We start from the raw sequence: 18,489 nt of genomic DNA on the forward strand, positions 1-18,489 counted from the left end.
ATGGAAGCATACCGTCACCCCTGAGGAGCGACGTTGCTCTTGAGATGTGGTGTGGCATTTTGTCGTTGCATTGGATGGCGGCTGTATAAATCCCAAACCATATGATCATATGTACCCTTTTTTTCTCTCTCTCCTTCCCTCTGCATGTATGAATAATGCACCTATTTAACGTTATGCTTTTTGTTTCTGTCTGTTGTAGAATTCCCCAATGCGATCGTGACCATACAGATGTGGTGCCCCAGCCAAATCCGATAACTATTCACTGAATGCAGCCACTGTCGCCCATTATACTTGATCTTGATGATGATGTTGATGATGATGATGTGGTGCAGCTTACTGAGCGGAAAATTCCCATATTAGAGCCAGTACCTTTCTCCACTGTCAGCTCACTGGGGACGATGCCTGTCATTGAGGTGCAGGTACGTGAGTGGTGTTCTCTCTACTCTCCTTCTACAATAATGATAATAACGATAATAATAATATCCAACACAGTTGCATGCATGGATAGCTAACATGATGTGTCCTTGATTGTTCGTAAATGCGATCAATGATGATGCTCGAGAGAATCAATCAGTACCACAGCCTTTGAGTGTGAACGCATCCCCAGTCATCACCAATAATTTTTGGCGAATAATAGCGGTTATCAAGGAGCAAATATGTGAGTATTAATTATTTTTGTTCGCCTTCTTCTACAATAATAATACCCCAAACAATTGCATTCGTGCATTAGTAACATGTGGTGTTCTTGTTTGTTTCTAGTTGCAATCAATGACACGAGCTAACCTAGTGTCGTCAATCCACAGAAAGAGTGAAACTGAATATTGCTAGAGATACTGGTCAATAATGTCGCGTGGACTGATTCGGATGCAGAAAATTTTGAACGTGAGTAGAACCTCTTGGCCCGCATCTCGTGGTCGTGCGGTAACGTTCTCGCTTCCCACGCCCCGGTTCCCGGGTTCGATTCCCGGCGGGGTCAGGGATTTTCTCTGCCTCGTGATGGCTGGGTTTTGTGTGATGTCCTTAGGTTAGTAGGTTTAAGTAGTTCTAAGTTCTAGGGGACTGATGACCATAGATGTTAAGTCCCGTAGTGCTCAGAACCATTTTTAGAACCTCTTGAGACACTTACATACATCTTTTTATTTCATTATGGGTGATACTTTTTTGTTTCTTTATTTGCAGGTGATATGGATGAGGTACTGTGAACTGGGCTTGATCCTTCTTCCAAACGATATTGCCGCTAAACATGCTTGTATTAGAGTGTGGAAAACTGCTGAGAGGGGAGCTCTTTGCTTTTCATGGTTGTTTTTGTCTAGCGATAGAAATTACTAGAAATACGAAATATTCATGGAATACGAAAATACGTCAATCATCTGATGTCAACAGACATTATAATTTCCATGGCGACCTTGTGCCTCCCACACAACGTTCTCACAACAGCAGGTACCGCATGTGGCAGCCCATCAAGTTGTATGGCCTGATGACACCCAATTCTAAGAATTGGCGATAATCATTCGAAATGGTTGCTTGCTGAGCTCAAAAAGTTTGTATCGGCTGTTGACGCGATTTATCCCAACATTTCCATGACCGACTCGGAGGAGAATGATGTCTTGGACGAGCAGGCAAGGATTTGTTGGCCGCCATTGGATCGAGAAGCGAAAACTTTATGTAGAGACAACTGTCATCTAACTTGGAAGTTTGTGATGCAGCTCACAACACATGAAACTTTAAGTAACAACTGCCATGGCACTGTCCATCTCTTTTGACAATTTGAGTGGTTATGATGCCCAGCTTCTTCTTCAGCACTTGAGTAACTTCGGTTTAAAGGGCGATAAGGTGGGTGCCATTCGCGGTTAAGTTAAAAAGTACATTTCTTTGTCCAAGAGAATCGCTCTAAGAATACTGTTCCGCTCCCAGGATTCGCTTCGCTTCTCGCACGCGTCTCTACAAAAACTTGCTGAGACAATGCATCAGGCGGGTATGCATATTTCCAGAGCCTCATGCTCCGATCATGCAAAGTTTCAGCTTTTCACAAAAAAAGGAAGTCTTTCCATATGAATAACTGGATTCACCACATTGCTCAACACAACTGCATTCACTAGTATTTGACAGGCACTGCCATATCAGATGAAGAGTGTGACCATACAGTGAATGTTTGGCAGGAGTTCTGGATTCCTGATTCAGAAGAATACGCCAGATTATACATGAACCATGATGTAAATCTGCTCGTGGACATTTTCGGGAACCTATGGAGTGTATTACTGGGCACATACTGTCTGGATCCTGTCTTCCAGTTCATTGCACCAGGTTTTCATGGGACGCAATGTTAAGAACATGTGTCAGCAACAAACTTTCGATCAATGTTGACAAAATTCTCTTCTTTGGACATGGGATTTGTGGGTAAATTTGACAATGTGTGCGCGCGTACGCCAAGGTGAAGACCCTGCGAATGAGCGAGAAGCAGCAGAGGCCATCTGACGATTTAAGTTACATCCATTACTTGGATGTAAACAACCTCTAAGAGTACGCCATGTAACAAAGTTTACCATTTGGGGGGTTACAATGGTTGCCTGCAAAGGAAATCGTCAGATTCAAGGAAGAGATCCATAATGTTATTGCATATGCTCGTAAGGGATACGTTCTGCCGGTAGAAATGGCATATCCCACACATTTGCATTGATGTTAATACGGAACAGAGATCTGTCAGGATGTGTGACTTTGAAAAAGTGTTTTACAGTTTAGTGCATAGTTCCCCTCTGGGCCTCCTCAGACTCCACATCTATCGATTTCACTATAAGCTTGCAAAACCAAACATCGCAGATCCCAAGTTACGCTACATGGATACAGGTAGTATCATCTAATAACTGACAAGCTGCTATCCATAAGAAGTGATTAGTTACATTCATGAAGAATTCGACACATCCGGATATGGAGCCAATAATTATTTTTTAATAACACCACCAAAAAGTTCATCGGCCTGATGAAATATGAGGCAATGTGTACCGGATAGCTGCAGGTGCCACCAGAAACAGGCTGAGGATGTACACATGCAGCCTCAGATGATCACATAATCGAGGATTAGAAGAGGTGCCTCCTAGAGGGCACTGGTGATGCTCAACATACGATGTGTCAGGTAACCTTTCGATTGCGAGGCCATGAGGTACATACTGCACAGCAGCTGAAACTAGGGCTGTTGTGTCATGATTCATCTATGGGGATAGGATCGACAACCCTCCTGTACTCACAATATTCATTAAGTGATAGAATGTGTGCCTGTGTATTTATTTACACTCTTGGAAATTGATATAAGAACATCGTGAATTCATTGTCCCAGAAAGGGGAAACTTTATTGAGACATTCCTGGGGTCAGATACATCACATGATCACACTGACAGAACCACAGGCACATACACACAGGCAACAGAGCATGCACAATGTCGGCACTAGTACAGTGTATATCCACCTTTAGCAGCAATGCAGGCTGCTATTCTCCCATGGAGACGATCGTAGACATGCTGGATGTAGTCCTGTGGAACGGCTTGCCATGCCATTTCCACCTGGCGCCTCAGTTGGACCAGCGTTCGTGCTGGACGTGCAGACCGCGTGAGACGACGCTTCATCCAGTCCCAAACATGCTCAATGGGGGACAGATCCGGAGATCGTGCTGGCCAGGGTAGTTGACTTAACCCTTCTAGAGCACGTTGGGTGGCACGGGAGACATGCGGACGTGCATTGTCCTGTTGGAACAGCAAGTTCCCTTGCCGGTCTAGGAATGGTAGAACGATGGGTTCGATGACGGTTTGGATGTACCGTGCACTATTCAGTGTCCCCGCGACGATCATCAGAGGTGTACGGCCAGTGTAGGAGATCGCTCCCCACACCATGACGCCGGGTGTTGGCCCTGTGTGCGTCGGTCGTATGCAGTCCTGATTGTGGCGCTCACCTGCACGGCGCCAAACACGCATACGACCATCATTGGCACCAAGGCAGAAGCGACTCTCATCGCTGAAGACGACACGTCTCCATTCGTCCCTCCATTCACGCCTGTCGCGACACCACTGGAGGCGGGCTGCACGATGTTGGGGCGTGAGCGGAAGACGGCCTAACGGTGTGCGGGACCGTAGCCCAGCTTCATGGAGACGGTTGCGAATGGTCCTCGCCGATACCCCAGGAGCAACAGTGTCCCTAATTTGCTGGGAAGTGGCGGTGCGGTCCCCTACGGCACTGTGTAGGATCCTACGGTCTTGGCGTGCATCCGTGCGTCGCTGCGGCCCGGTCCCAGGTCGACGGGCACGTGCACCTTCTGCCGACCACTGGCGACAACATCGATGTACTGTGGAGACCTCACGCCCCACGTGTTGAGCAATTCGTCGGTACGTCCACCCGGCCTCCCGCATGCCCACTATACGCCCTCGCTCAAAGTCCGCCAACTGCACATACGGTTCACGTCCACGCTGTCGCGGCATGCTACCATTGTTAAAGACTGCGATGGAGCTCCGTATGCCACGGCAAACTGGCTGACACTGACGGCGGCGATGCACAAATGCTGCGCAGCTAGCGCCATTCGACGGCCAACACCGTGGTTCCTGGTGTGTCCGCTGTGCCGTGCGTGTGATCATTGCTTGTACAGCCCTCTCGCAGTGTCTGGAGCAAGTATGGTGGGTCTGACACACCGGTGTCAATGTGTTCTTTTTTTCCATTTCCAGGAGTGTATTTGCAAATACTGGATGTATGTGGAAGTGTGCACAGAGTATTTGGATGAACTGCTTATCATAATTGTGTGTGTGTGAGTGTGTGTGCGTACTAGCGTGGTAGTAATTTTGTTTATGGGGCACTGTGTAGAGTTATGATTAAAATAAAAGTCCAATGTGAGCTATGGCCACTTGCCAGTGACCCAACTCCAGTGCCAGTCTGGTACGAGCTGCATTTTATATGTGACCTCTTCCCACAGTTCCCCGTCGCTGCAAAGCACACGCCGCCAGGCAACATCGATAAGATGGTACAAAACACCGTCTACCATGAAACGTTAGTAAAAAGCAATCTCTACCCCCTCAACATCAGTACAAACCACCCTCTGCCACACAACATTGGTATGGAACATTCTCGGTTACACAACAATGACACTGTCTTGTAACACTGGTAACACAGACGCTGTGCTATGTAAACTCGGAACGGATCACCCCCTTCAACGTAACATTGGGACGAAGTATCATCTGCCATGGAACATCGGCACGAAGCGCCCTCTGTCATACAAAGTCGGCATACAGCATCCTTAGCGACGTAACATTGATACCAAGTATCATGTCACGTAAGTACTCTATAATACCAGGCCACACATGATATAATGATTCCACTGAGCTCTGCCGTACACCACTAGATGGTGATACATCATTCCACAGCGGCAGCGGACTTTAATTCCTCATAGTTCAACCGATTTACGCGAAATATTTATAAACTATGTATACAAATCTTCCTCGTAAATCAGTCTACCTCTCAATGGAAACTGCATCAAAATCCTTAGTGTAGCTCCTGTGATTAGCCTCAACATACAGACTGGGACTCCAATTTTTACATATTCATACAGGGTGTACAAAACTATAGATTCAAATTTGTAGTGTTAAACTCCGGCTGTACCTCGCTAAGAGTACCGTCCTTCGATTTGTGATTTCGTGCACTAATCGAAGCGGTAGGGTTGCAGGTGCAAGCCAGCCAACCAGCCAGCCAGCCAGCCGTCCAGCAGCGGTTCAGCCAGCAGCAGCATCAGCAGCAGCAGCGGTCCCACCAGTCAGCAGCGGTCCAGCCAGCAGCAGCAGCAGCAGCAGCAGCAGCAGCGGTCCCGCCAGCTAGCAGCGATCCTTCCAGTCAAGAGCTATCCAGCCAGCAGCAGCAGCAGCAGCAGCAGTTGTGGTCCGGCCAGCCAGCAGCGTTCCATCCAGCAGCAGCATCAGCAGCAGCAGCAGTGTCGCCAGCCAGCAGCGGTCAGGCCGCAGCATCAGCAGCAGCAGCAGCAGTTGTGGTCCCACCAGCGAGCAGCGGTCGAGTCAGCAGCAGCATCAGCAGCAGCAGCGGTGTCGCCAGCCAGCAGCGGTCCCGCCAGCCAGCAGCAGTCCAGCCAGCAGCAGCCTCACCAGCAGCAGCGGTCCTTTTAACCAGCAGCGGTCCCGAAAGCCAGCAGCAGTCCAGCCACCAGCATCAGCAGGAGCAGCAATCCCGCCAGACAGCAGCGATCCCACCAGCCAGCAGCGGTCTAGCCAGCAGCAGCAGCAGCAGCAGCAGCAGTTGTGGTCCGGCCAGCCAGCAGCGGTCCAGCCAGCAGCAGTATCATCATCAGCAGCAACAGCATCAACAGCAGCAATTGTCCCACCAGCCAGCAGCGGTCTAGCCAGCAGCAGCAGCAGCAGCAGTTGTGGTCCCGCCAGACATCAGCGGTCCCGCCAGCCAGCAGAAGCAGAAGCAGCAGTTGTGGTCTGGCAGGCCAGCAGCAGTCCAACCAGCAGCAGCAGCAATCCCGCCAGACAGCAGCGATCCCGCCAGCCAGCAGCGGTCTAGCCAGCAACAGCAGCAGCAGCAGTTGTGGTCTGGCCAGCCAGCAATGATCCAGCCAGCAGCAGCAACAGCAGCAGCAGTAGCGGTCCCGCCAGCCAGCAGCGTTCCCGCCAACCAGCAGCAGTCCAGCCACCAGCAGAAGCAGCAGCAGCAGCAGTTGTGATCCGGCAGGCCAGCAGCAGTCCAGGCAGCAGCAGCATCAGCAGCAGTAGCAATCCCACCAGCCAGCAGGGATCCCGCCAGCCAGCAGTGGTCCAGCCAGCAGCAGCATCAGCAGCAGCAGTGGTCCCGCCAGCCAGAAGCGGTCCCGCCAGACAGCAGCGGTCCCGCCAAATAGCAGCGGTCCAATCAGCATCAGCAGCAGCATCAGCAGCAGCATCAGCAGCAGCAGGGGTCCCGCCAGACAGCAGCGGTACAGCTAGCAGCAGCAGGAACAGCAGGTGTTATGGTCCTGCCAGCCAGCAGCAGTCCAGCCTAGCAGCAGCATCAGCAGCAACAGCGGTCCCACCAGCCAGAAGCGGTGCCGCCAGCCAGCAGCGGTCCAGCCAGCCAGCAGCGGTCCCGCCAGTCAGCAATGGTCCAGCCAGCAGCAGCAGCAGCAGGAGTTGTGGTCCAGCCAGCCAGCAGCAGTCCCGCCAGTCAGCAGCGGTTCAGCCAGCAGCAGCAGCAGCAGCAGCAGGAGTTGTGGTCCGGCCAGCCAGCAGCAGTCCAGCCAGGAACAGCATCACCAGCAGCAGCGGTCCTGCCAGTCAGCTGTGGTCCAGCCATAAGCAGCATCAGCAGTAGAAGCGGTTCCGCCAGCCAGCAGCGGTCAAGATAGCAGCAGCAGCAGCGGTCCCTCCAGCCAGCAGCGGTCACAACAACCAGCAGTGGTCCAACTAGCAGCAGCAGCAGCAGCAGCAGCAGCAGTTGCGGTCCGGCCAGCCAGCAGCGGTAAAGCCAGAAGCAGCATCAGCAGCAGCAGTTGTGGTCCCGCCAGCCATGCAGCGGTCCAGCTACCAACAGCAGCAGCAGCAGTTGTGGTCCACCCAGCAAGCAGCGGTCCAGCCAGCAGCAGCATCAGGAGCGGCAGCGGTCGCGCCAGCCAGCAGCGGTCCAGCCACCAGTAGCGGTTCAACCAGCAGCAGCAGCAGCAAAACCAACAATTAAGGTCCGGCCAGCCAGCAGCGGTCCAGTCGGCAGCAGCAGCAGCAGCAGCAGTTGTGGTCCACCCAGCAAGCAGCGGTCCAGCCAGCAGCAGCATCAGCAGCGGTAGCTGTCCTGCCAGCCAGCAGCAGTACCGCCACCAGTAGCTGTGCAGCCAGCAGCAGCAGCATCATCAGCAGTAGCAGTGATCCTGCCAGCCAGCAGCAGTCCAGCTAGCACCAGAAGCAGCAGCAGTTGTGGTCCGGCCAGCCAGCATTGGTCCAGCCAGCAGCACCATCAGCAGCAGCTGCGGTCTCGCCAGCCGTCAGGGGTCCCACCAGCCAGCAACGGTGCAGCCAACAGCAGCAGCAGCAGTGGTCCCGCCAGCCAGCAGTGGTCCCGCCAGCCAGCAGTGGTCCAGCCAGCAGCAGCAGCAGCAGCAGCAGTGGTCCCGCCGGGCCAGCAGCGGTCCAGCCAGCAGCAGCAGTGGTCCCGCCAGCCAGCAGCGGTCCAGCCAGCAGCAGCAGCAGCATCAGCAGCAGCAGCAGTTGTAGTCCAGTCAGCCAGCTGCGGTCCCGCCACCAGTAGCTGTGCAGCCAGCAGCAGCAGCATTATCAGCAGTAGCAGTGGTCCTGCCAGCCAGCACCAGTCCAGCTAGCACCAGAAGCAGCAGCAGTTGTGGTCCAGCCAGCAGCGGCGGCCCCACCAACTAGCAGTGGTTCAGCTAGCAGCAACAGCAGCAGCAACAGTTGTTGTCTGGCCAGCCAGCATTGGTCCAGCCAGCAGCAGCATCAGCAGCAGCTGCGCTCCCTCCAGCCAGCAGGGGTCCCACCAGCCAGCAGCGGTGTAGCCAGCAGCAGTGGTCCCGCCAGCCAGCAGCGGTCCTGCCAGACAGCAGTGGTCCAGCCATAAGCAGCATCAGCAGTAGAAGCGGTTCCTTCAGCCAGCAGCGGTCAAGATAGCAGCAGTAGCAGCTGCAGCAGCAGCGGTCCCTCCAGCCAGCAGCGGTCCCAACAGCCAGCAGTCGTCCAACTAGCAGCAGCATCAGCAGCAGCAGCGGCCACGTCAGCAAGCAGCGGTCAGCTAGCAGCAGCAGCAGCAAAACCAACAGTTGTTGTCCAGCTAGCCAGCAGCGGTCCAGCCGGCAGCAGCAGCAGCAGTTGCAGCAGTTGTTGTCCACCCAGGAAGCAGCGGTCCAGCCAGCAGCAGCAGCAGCATCAGCAGTGGCAGCGGTCCCGGCCACAGCGGTCCCGCCACCAGTAGTGGTGCAGCCTGCAGCAGCAGTAGCATCATGGGCAGTAGCAGTGGTCCTGCCAGCCAGCAGCAGTCCAGCTAGCAGCAAAAGCAGCAGCAGTTGTGGTCCGGCCAGCCAGCATTGGTCCAGACAGCAGCAGTAGCAGGAGCAGCACCGGTCCTGCCAACCAGCAGCGGTCCCGAAATACATCTCCGGTCCAGCCAGCAGCAGCATCAGCAATAGCAGCGGTCCCACCAGCCAGCAGTGGTCCAGCTAGCTACAGCAGCAGCAATTGTGGTCCGGTCAGGCAGCAGCGTATGCACCAGCCAGCAGCAGTCCAGCAGGCAGCAGTGATCCCTCCAGCCAACAGCGGTTCACCCAGCAGCAGCAGCAGAATCAGCAGCACCGGTCCCGCCAGCCAGCAGCGGTCCCGCCAGCCAACAGCGGTCCCGCCAGCCAACAGCGGTCCAACCAGCAGCAGAAGCAGCATCAGCAGCAGTAGCTGTCCTGCAAGCCAGCAGCGGTACAGCTAGCAGCAGCAGCAGCAGCAGCAGGAGTTGTGGTCCCACCAGCCAGCAGCGGTACAGCTAGCAGCACCAGCAGCAGCAGCAGCAGCAGCAGCAGTTGTGGTCCGGCCAGCCAGCATTGGTCCAGACAGCAGCAGCATCAGCAGCAGGTGCGGTCCCGCCAGCCCGCAGCGGTCCCACCAGCCAGGAGGGGTGCAGCCAGCAGCAACAGCAGCAATGGTCCCGCCAGCTAGCGGTGGTCCCGCCAGCCAGCAGTGGTCCAGCCATAAGCAGTATCAGCAGCAGCAGCGGTTCCGCCAGCCAGCAGCGGTCAAGCTTGCTGCAGCAGCAGCGGTCCCTCCAGCAAGCAGTGGTTCCAACAGCCAGCAGTGGTCGGTGCAGCTAGCAGCAGCATCAGCAGCAGCAGCATTAGCAAAACCAGCTGTTGTGGTCCAGCCAGCCAGCAGCGGTCCAGCCAGCAGCAGCATCAGCAGCAGCAAGGGTCCCACCATCCAGCAGGGGTCCTGCCAGCAGCAGCAGCAGCGGTCCTGCCAGCCAGCAGCGGTCCCGCCATACAGTACTGGTCCAGCCAGCAGCAGCATCAGCAGTAGCAGCGGTCCCACCAGCCAGCAGCAGTCCAGTTAGCTGCAGCAGCAGCAGCAGCAGTTGTGGTCCGGCCAGCCACCAGCGGACGCACCAGCCAGCAGCAGTCCAGCAGGCAGCAACAGCAGCAGCATCAGCAGCAGCAGAGATCCCGCCAGCCAACAGCGGTCCAGATTGCAGCAGCAGTCGAAGCAGCCTTTGTGATCCAGCCAGCTAGCAGCGTTCCAGCCAGCAGCAGCATCAGCAGCAGCAGTGGTCCCTCCAGCCAGCAGTGGTTCACCCAGCAGCAGCAGCAGAAGCAGTAGCACCGGTCCCACCAGCTAGCAGCGGTCCAGCTAGGAGCAGCAGCAGCAACAGCAGCAGCAGCAGCAGCAGTTGTAGTCTGGCCAGTCAGCATTGGTCTAGCCAGCAGCAGCATCAGCAGCAGCTGCCTTCTTGCCAGCCAGCAGGGGTCCTGCATGCCAGCAGTGGTCCAGCCAGCAGCAGCATCAGCAGTAGCAGCGGCCCCACCAGCCAGCAGCAGCGGCACCGCCAGCAGTGGTCCCGCTATACAGCATGGGTCCAGCCAGCAGCAGGGTCACCAGTAGCAGCGGTCCTGCCAGCCAGCAACGTTCCAGCTAGCAGCAGCAGCAGCAGCAGTTGTTGTCCGGCCAGCCAGCAGCGGTCCCTCCAGCCAGCAGCGGTCCAGTTTGCAGCAGCAGCAGCAGTTGTGGTCCGGTCAGCCAGCAGCGGTTCAGCCAACAGCAGCATCAGCAACATCAGCAGTCACGTCAGCCAGCAGCGGTCCAGCTAGCCTGCAGCGGTACAGCTAGCAGCAGCAGCAGGAGCTGTGGTCCGGCCAGCCAGCAGCGGTCCAGCCAGCAGCAGCATCAGCAGCAGCAGCGGCCCCGCCAACCAGCAGTGGTCCAGCTAGCAGCAGCAGCATTTTTCGTCTGACCAGCTAGCATTGGTCCAGCCAGCAGCAGCAGCAGCAGCAGCTGCGGTCTTGCCAACCAGCAGGGGTCCCACCAGCCAGCATCAGTCCCGCCATCCAGCAGTGGTCCAGCCAGCAGCAGCATCAGCAGCAGCAGTGGTAGCAGCAGCGGCGACCCCGTCCATGGCAGCAGTAGCATCGGCGTTCTAGCCAGCAGTCGCCAGCGCCAGCAGCGTGGGACGTCCTGTACTGTCTTAGTTTCTACCTGTCGTCATGTCAGCGGTTCCTCCAGGCAGCGGCGGTCAAGCTAGCACCTGCAGCAGCTGCAGCAGCAGTTGTGGTGCGGCCAGCCAGCAGCAATTCAGCCAGCAGCAGCAGCAGCAGCAGCGGTCACTCCATCTAGTAGCGGTCCCAACAGCCAGCAGTTGTCCAGCTAGCAGCAGCATCAGCAGCAGCAGCAGTCCTGCCAGCCAGCAGTGGTCCAGGCAGCAGCAGCATCAGCAGCAGCAGTGGTCCCGCCAGCCAGCAGTGGTCCCGACAGCCAGCAGCAGTCCAGCCAGCAGCAGCAGCAACAGCAGAAGTTGTGGCCCAGCCAGCCAGCAACGGTCCAGCCAGCAGCAGCATCAGCAGCAGCAGTGGTCCCGCCAGTCAGCAGAGGTCCAGCCAGCAGCAGCATCGGCAGCAGCAGCGGTCCCACTAGCCTGCAGCAGACCCGCCAGTCAGCTGCAGTCTAGCCAGCTGCAGAAGCAGCAGCAGTTGTGGTCTGACCAGCCAGCAGCTGTCTAGCCAGCAACAGCATCAGCAGCTTCAGTTGTCGCGCCAGCCAAAGCATTCCATCTAGCAGCAGGAGCAGTGGCAGCAGCTGTTGTGGTCCGGCAAGCCAGCAGTGGTCAAGCCAGCAGCAGCATCAGCAACAGCAGCGGTCCCGCCAGCCAGCAGCGGTCCCGCCAGCCAGCAGCGGTCTAGCCTGCAGCAGCAGCAGCAGCAGCAGTGGTAGCAGCAGCGGCGACCCCGTCCATGGCAGCAGTAGCATCGGCGTTCTAGCCAGCAGTCGCCAGCGCCAGCAGCGTGGGACGTCCTGTACTGTCTTAGTTTCTACCTGTCGTCATGTCAGCCCCCACCAACACTGCCACTACTACCACCACTGCCATAGTTTACACTTCGTCCTCTGCCGCCACCACCACTATTACATGGTGTGCCCAGACGTCCCGCCTCCCTCTCTCCATCCCTCCTCTTCTACCTCTCCCTTCACCCTCGCTCCTTATCGCCCCTCCCCGGCTCCTTCCTCCCGTTCCTCTACATCTGATTTCATCCCCCCACTCCCCCATCCTGTCACTATAGCTCCAGCTAATGTGGTGGCCACTGTCCATGCCCCACTCTCCCCATCGCCGTCGCCGTCACCATCATCGCCATCGCCGTCACCTTCACCGTCGTCATCTCCGGGGCCGACTACTGCGTCCACGCCAGGACCTGCCGCTTCCCGCCACCTCCCTGTATCTCCTGTACCTTATGTCACCTCCCACCCTTCCGCTGCCCTTAAACGCCCTAGTGGCACCCCCACCTTCTCTGCTCCCAAGAATGTCCGCCCCATCCTCCTCCCCCCCCCCCCCCGCCAGGATGCCATGGATGTCTCCCAACTGGCCCTGCTCCCTCCGCTTCCTCCTCCTTCTCCCCCCTCTTTATACAAATACCTCCTCTCATCCCGATCCTTCCCTTCTCGAGGCCTGGAACCTCTCCCTCCTCCTCTGTCAACACTTCCCTGGTGTTCCCATCTCACTCCTCACTCCCAGACGGGATTCAGTTCTCATCTCCTCCTCCAGCCCCACCCTCCATACTGACATCCTCTCCCACTTCCTCATCACCCCGCCCCAATACCTCCCTTACCCCTGCTCTTTCTCCATCTCCATCCCGCCAACCCCAAACCCCCGCTTCGCCTGCCGACCCTCATCGCCATGATCACTTGGCTTAGTCCAACGATCAGGGAGGGGGAGGTGTTGGCAGAGCTCTAGGCGCATCCCTCGCTTGAGGTGCGAGCGGTCCGCTGCATTTTTAACTCCGCCAGCCCCACCCGCCTTATGCGGATTTTCTCCAAGAATGCCCACTCCATTGACTGTCTCCTGAAGGAGGGTGCCCTCCTCTTCAACCAGCGATATAAGGTCGACCCCTCCCATTCCTCTCCTCAATCCGTTCACTGCCAGAGGTGTCTGCACAACAACGCACACCCAACAGCTGAGTGCCGAGACTCCCCCACCTGCCTGCATTGTAAGCAAGCGCACATCCTCTGACAGTGCCCTAACCTTCAGTCCCCTCCCTCCTGTAATACCTGCAATCTCCCCCGTCGAAGCTACTCCCAAAAATGTAAAGCCCGACCCCCTCTGATCACTCCTGAACTCACCATCCCTATCCGCTCTCTGGACGCCCCCACCCCTCCTGGCAATTCCCTTCTTCCCCCCCCCCCGCCCCAACCGCTGAGGACATCATGAGGTTCGTCACCATTGTCCTGCAAAATGTCCACCCTTTCCAGCACCCTCACACGCTCCAACAGGTCTCCTTCACTGCTCGTTCTGTCTTCCACCTAAAAATGCATGCCACCTACTCCCACAACCAGGCCCTTTCACCTTCTCCCGTCTTGACACCCTCGTCTAAATCCCTGTCATGGCGCGACAGCACCGTATGTTGTTCAGTAACATCCGTTCCCTTCCCGCCAACAAGAACCCTTGCAACCCATCGCGTGGATGACTTCCTCCTCAATGAAACCTTCCTCCAACCCCACCACACAATCCACACTTCGCTCTACCTTCTCCACCGCTCCAATAATCCCCTCCCGATTGCGCATGGCGGAGTTGCCATTGATCACCACTGCCAGATCCTGGTTCAGCTCCAACCTCTCTTTCCACACCCCACTGAGCACTTGATCCATAGTCTTTTCTTTCCCAGCCTTACCATCACCTGCGCCACCATCTACACTCCTGGAAATGGAAAAAAGAACACATTGACACCGGTGTGTCAGACCCACCATACTCGCTCCGGACCCTGCGAGAGGGCTGTACAAGCAATGATCACACGCACGGCACAGCGGACACACCAGGAACCGCGGTGTTGGCCGTCGAATGGCGCTAGCTGCGCAGCATTTGTACACCGCCGCCGTCAGTGTCAGCCAGTTTGCCGTGGCATATGGAGCTCCATCGCAGTCTTTAACACTGGTAGCTTGCCGCGACAGCGTGGATGTGAACCGTATGTGCAGTTGACGGACTTTGAGCGAGGGCGTATAGTGGGCATGTGGGAGGCCGGGTGGTCGTACCGCCGAATTGCTCAACACGTGGGGCGTGAGGTCTCCACAGTACATCGATGTTGTCGCCAGTGGTCGGCGGAAGGTGCACGTGCCCGTCGACCTGGGACCGGACCGCAGCGACGCACGGATGCACGCCAAGACCGTAGGATCCTATGCAGTGCCGTAGGGGACCGCACCGCCACTTCTCAGCAAATTAGGGACACTGTTGCTCCTGGGGTATCGGTGAGGACCATTCGCAACCGTCTCCATGAAGCTGGGCTACGGTCCCGCACACCATTAGGCCGTCTTCACGCCTCCAGTGGTGTCGTGACAGGCGTGAATGGAGGGACGAATGGAGACATGTCGTCTTCAGCGATGAGAGTCGCTTCTGCCTTGGTGCCAATGATGGTCGTATGCGTGCATAGCTGCAAAAGGTTGATATACACTGTACTAGTGCCGACATTGTGCATGCTCTGTTGCCTGTGTCTAAGTGCCTGTGGTTCTGTCAGTGTGATCATGTGATGTATCTGACCCCAGGAATGTGTCAATAAAGTTTCCCCTTCCTGGGACAATGAATTCATGGTGTTCTTATTTCAATTTCCAGGAGTGTATGTCTGCCCTAACGCCCCTATTCCTTTCGACTTCCTCTCCTACATTGATCCTACCTTCACCTCTACGTGATCGTCGCCGACCTCAACATCCATAGTCGTTCCGCCACCCAATTATGGCGGTGGCATCGGTTCCTCTCCACCCTCCAAAGCGACCTCGTCCCCATTCCCCAGCACACCCGCCCCAAATCTAACTCCACTCCCGATGTCATCCTCTCTTCCCCCAACCTCCTTGGCCACATAGCGGTGGATTTCCTGGACCCCATTGGTAGCGACCATCTCCTTGTCCTCCTCACCGTTTCAGACGGTCGTCGCCACCGCCCCGACCCTCGTAATGACCCTCCCCTGAAGTATGTCCATGATTATTCCCATGCCGACTTGAATGCCTACCCTCTCCACCCAGGTCGAAGGCCACCCCTTCACCTACCACCACCCTGACTATGTTACCCATGCCGCCTCCTTTCTCCAGCAGACCTTGTCTGAGGCCAAGAGGCCCACGTCCCTACTGTCGCCATCCACCCCCACCAACATACCTTGACTCCACAGGTCATCCTCCTCCTCCGTGAATCCCTCCGTCTCTACCGTGCCTTCCTCCACACGCGTGACCAGGACACACTACGACGCCACTGGCAACTCCAGCGACACATCCGAAACTTGCTCGCAGCTAAGAAACTCCGGGACTGGCGACAGATATGCACCCGTTTAAATGCTACCCTACCTATAAACTCGTCCAAGTTCTGGTCAGCCTTCTGTCACCTTACCAGAACTAGAGTCTTCCCCTACTATCCTCTTCTCCATGATGATCACCCCTTCCCTGACACCCTTATTAAGGCCAATCACTTTGCCTCCTACCTTTCCGATGTCTTTTCCATCCCCGACGATCCCCAGTTCGATTACTCCCTCTTCCCGGATGTCCATGATCGAACAGACACCTCTGTCCCTCCCCTCGCACCTGGTTTCCAGTACTTGGACAACATTACACACAAGGAACTCAATGCCCCTATCACTATACAGAATCTCATTGCTACACTCCACAGAAAACGCAACACCGCTCCTGGTCACGATCGTGTCACCTACCACCACCTTCGTGAAGCTCTTGTCTCTTTGCTCTCCACCCTGGCCAGGTTCTACAATGTAGTCCTGTCCACCGCCTACTACCCCGACCTGTGGAAAACCTCCCGTATCCTGATGTTCCTTAAACCCCGTAAACCGCCGTCCGCCGTCTCCTCCTACCGTCCCATCACCCTTACCTCGGTCTTCAGCAAGGTCCTGGAATCCATCCTCACCTGACACATCCACCAGCATCTCCGCCAGCACCGCCTCCTTCCTGTTACCCAGTGTGTCTTTCGGCCATCCTTCTCTTCCGATGACCTTCTCCTTCACCTCACTCATCTCCTTTCCAAACAGCTTAATTCCCGTCGCTCCGCAATCTTCCTCTCCCTGGACCTCGAATGTGCCTATGACCACATATGGTATTAATGTCTCCTCTTCAAGCTCCAAACCTTCGCCCTTCCCATTAACTACGTCCATCTGATTGGCTCCTTTCTCTCCCACCATCGTTCCTACATCACCATCCATAACACGGATTCCTACACATTTTTTCCCTCCGCCGGTGTGCCCCAAGGCTCCGTCCTCTCCCCTCTTCTGAACTTTTTGTATACGGCGGACATGCCGCCGCCGTCACTCCCTGTCCACCTTCTCCAGTTTGCCGATGACACCGCCTTCCTTGACCTTGACCCCACCCTGTAGCGTTCCCAACACCTTCTTCAATCCCACTTTAACCAGTTCGCCACTTGGTGCAACCAGTGGTTGCTCAAGGTCAATCCCTCCAAAACCCAGGCGATCATTATAGGCAAAACCACCCCTTCCTTCCGCCTCCTCGATTTCTATCTAACCATCTATGGCCGTCCTATTGCCCTCACCCCCACCCTTAAGTACCTTGGCGTCACCCTCGACCGTCGCCTCTCCTGGACCCACCATCTCTGGACAATCCAAGCCAAGGCACGCTCCCGACTCTGTCTCCTCAAGCTCCTTTCCGGCCGTACATTGGGTTTGGACCCCTCCACCACACTCCACACTTATAAATCCCTCATCCGCCCTATCCTTTGTTACGCCCATCTTACCTGGATCTCCGCCCCCCCCTACCTTTTACAAATCCCTTCAGATCTTTGATCGCCATGCTCTCCGCCTCGCCTATCGCAACCGTCTCCCCTCCCCTACGCGGATCCTGTACGACCTCATTCCGTACCCCCACCTCCTCCTTTTCCTTGAAAGGATACGGATCCTCTACACCTTCCGTAAACTCGATCCTCATTACCCGCTTGTCTCCCCCATCCTCTTCCAACCCCGCCCACTGCTGTGCCTGTATTCCCACATCCCACCTGCTCTCCATCTCTCCACCCCCCTTACCCTCTCCCAAGGTGGCTTCCGCCAGCTCCCCCTCCCTGATAATGCCCTCCTTCCCTCCATCTACCCCTTCTACCAACTTTGATCCTCCCTCCCTTTTCCTGTATTTGTTCCTTTGGGCACCCTGCCTCCCTTCTCTCCTTCTCTCCCCCTTCCCTCCCTCATCCCTTTCTCCACACTCCTCCCCCGGGCTTCCCCTCCCCGTCCCTCTACTCCTTCTCCCATCTCCTCTGCCATTGGCATCTTTGTTCTCCCCTCTCCCACCCCCCACCCTCACCCTTCTTCCCCTCCTGGCAGGTCCCCGGACTCGCACACGTTACGTGGACATTCGCGCGCCGGAGATCATCGCCATCAGTGACTCGTGTGTGCCGTTGGGTTTTGTGTTTAGTGTTCATCGCCAAACTCCATCGTGATTTGTGTACCGTCAAAGTCATCAATGCTTGTGCGTCGTGTCAACAGTTTGTAGTGTGGATGCCGTTTTGTTCCAACTCATGTATCTTCTCTGTTTTACCATTGTAATATCTTGGGCTGAAGAGCGGCGTATTGTGCTGCTGCCAGCCTACCTGTTTTTATACGGGTATGAACATCACAATAAAGAAAAAAAATTGTAGAGTTCGAATTATTAGAGGAGATAAACAGGAATTGTTGTTTCCCATGCATTAGCTTGTGACCAAAGCTAACTGCTATACAGACCCAGTCTGAAAGTTGCTTGTGCTCCAGCTCCGTATGGAAGACTCCCTGGGCAAACCCAACCGTCAACAGTTGGTAAGTACACCGTATCTGTCACAAGTTAGTGTGTCAAAAACGCAAAGGGGTCTTTTGAAGTGGAGCTTCGACCGGTAGCAACGAGTGGCGCCAGCCTTAGGACCAGTGGTCTACCTATTTTGGACATCTACAGGTACATCTACATCTATACTCCTCAAAGTACCTTATGGTGTGTGGCAGATGGTGCTTTGTGCACCACTGTCACTTTCCCCTTTTCCTGTTCCAGTCGGGTGAGTTTCATGAGAACGATAGTTGGTAAGGCGCCATGTGGACTAGAATCATTGTAATTTCATCTTCATAGTCTTTATGCCCGATGTACGTGGCAGGTAGCAACATAGTGCTTTACTGTACCAAGAACGTGCACTCTCAGAACCTTAACAGCAAACCATTTCGTGATGCCAAACGCCTCTTTTGCCGTGTCTGCCATTGGATTTGACTGAGCATCTCCGTGACGTTTAAAACGCCCTCTAAATGAACCTGTAAAGAAACGTGCTGCTCTTCTTTGGATCTTTTTT

At 55.6% G+C, this 18,489-nt stretch overlaps 2 protein-coding genes across 2 annotated transcripts; both read left to right on the plus strand.

Annotated features, from left to right (window-relative positions):
• Positions 1–266: 266 nt before the first annotated feature.
• Positions 267–6,593, plus strand: LOC126297904 (transcription factor GAGA-like). The gene is made up of 4 exons (XM_049989213.1): positions 267–423; positions 5,988–6,067; positions 6,166–6,315; positions 6,417–6,593. Exons 1-4 carry the CDS (start codon positions 267–269, stop codon positions 6,591–6,593), a joined length of 564 nt encoding a protein of 187 aa, XP_049845170.1.
• A 296-nt stretch (positions 6,594–6,889) lies between these two features.
• Positions 6,890–11,710, plus strand: LOC126297905 (mucin-19-like; the record flags this gene model as incomplete). The annotated part of the gene is made up of 12 exons (XM_049989214.1): positions 6,890–6,955; positions 7,055–7,291; positions 7,426–7,648; positions 7,815–8,252; positions 8,312–8,568; positions 9,210–9,329; positions 9,436–10,048; positions 10,090–10,312; positions 10,417–10,728; positions 10,858–10,895; positions 10,967–11,170; positions 11,217–11,710. Coding segments are annotated over 12 exons (3,225 nt in total), but the record flags the coding sequence as incomplete, so codon positions are not given.
• Between the last annotated feature and the right edge of the window lie 6,779 nt (positions 11,711–18,489).

Source organism: Schistocerca gregaria, chromosome X (assembly GCF_023897955.1).
Source record: "Schistocerca gregaria isolate iqSchGreg1 chromosome X, iqSchGreg1.2, whole genome shotgun sequence".
Classification (NCBI taxonomy): domain Eukaryota; kingdom Metazoa; phylum Arthropoda; class Insecta; order Orthoptera; family Acrididae; genus Schistocerca; species Schistocerca gregaria.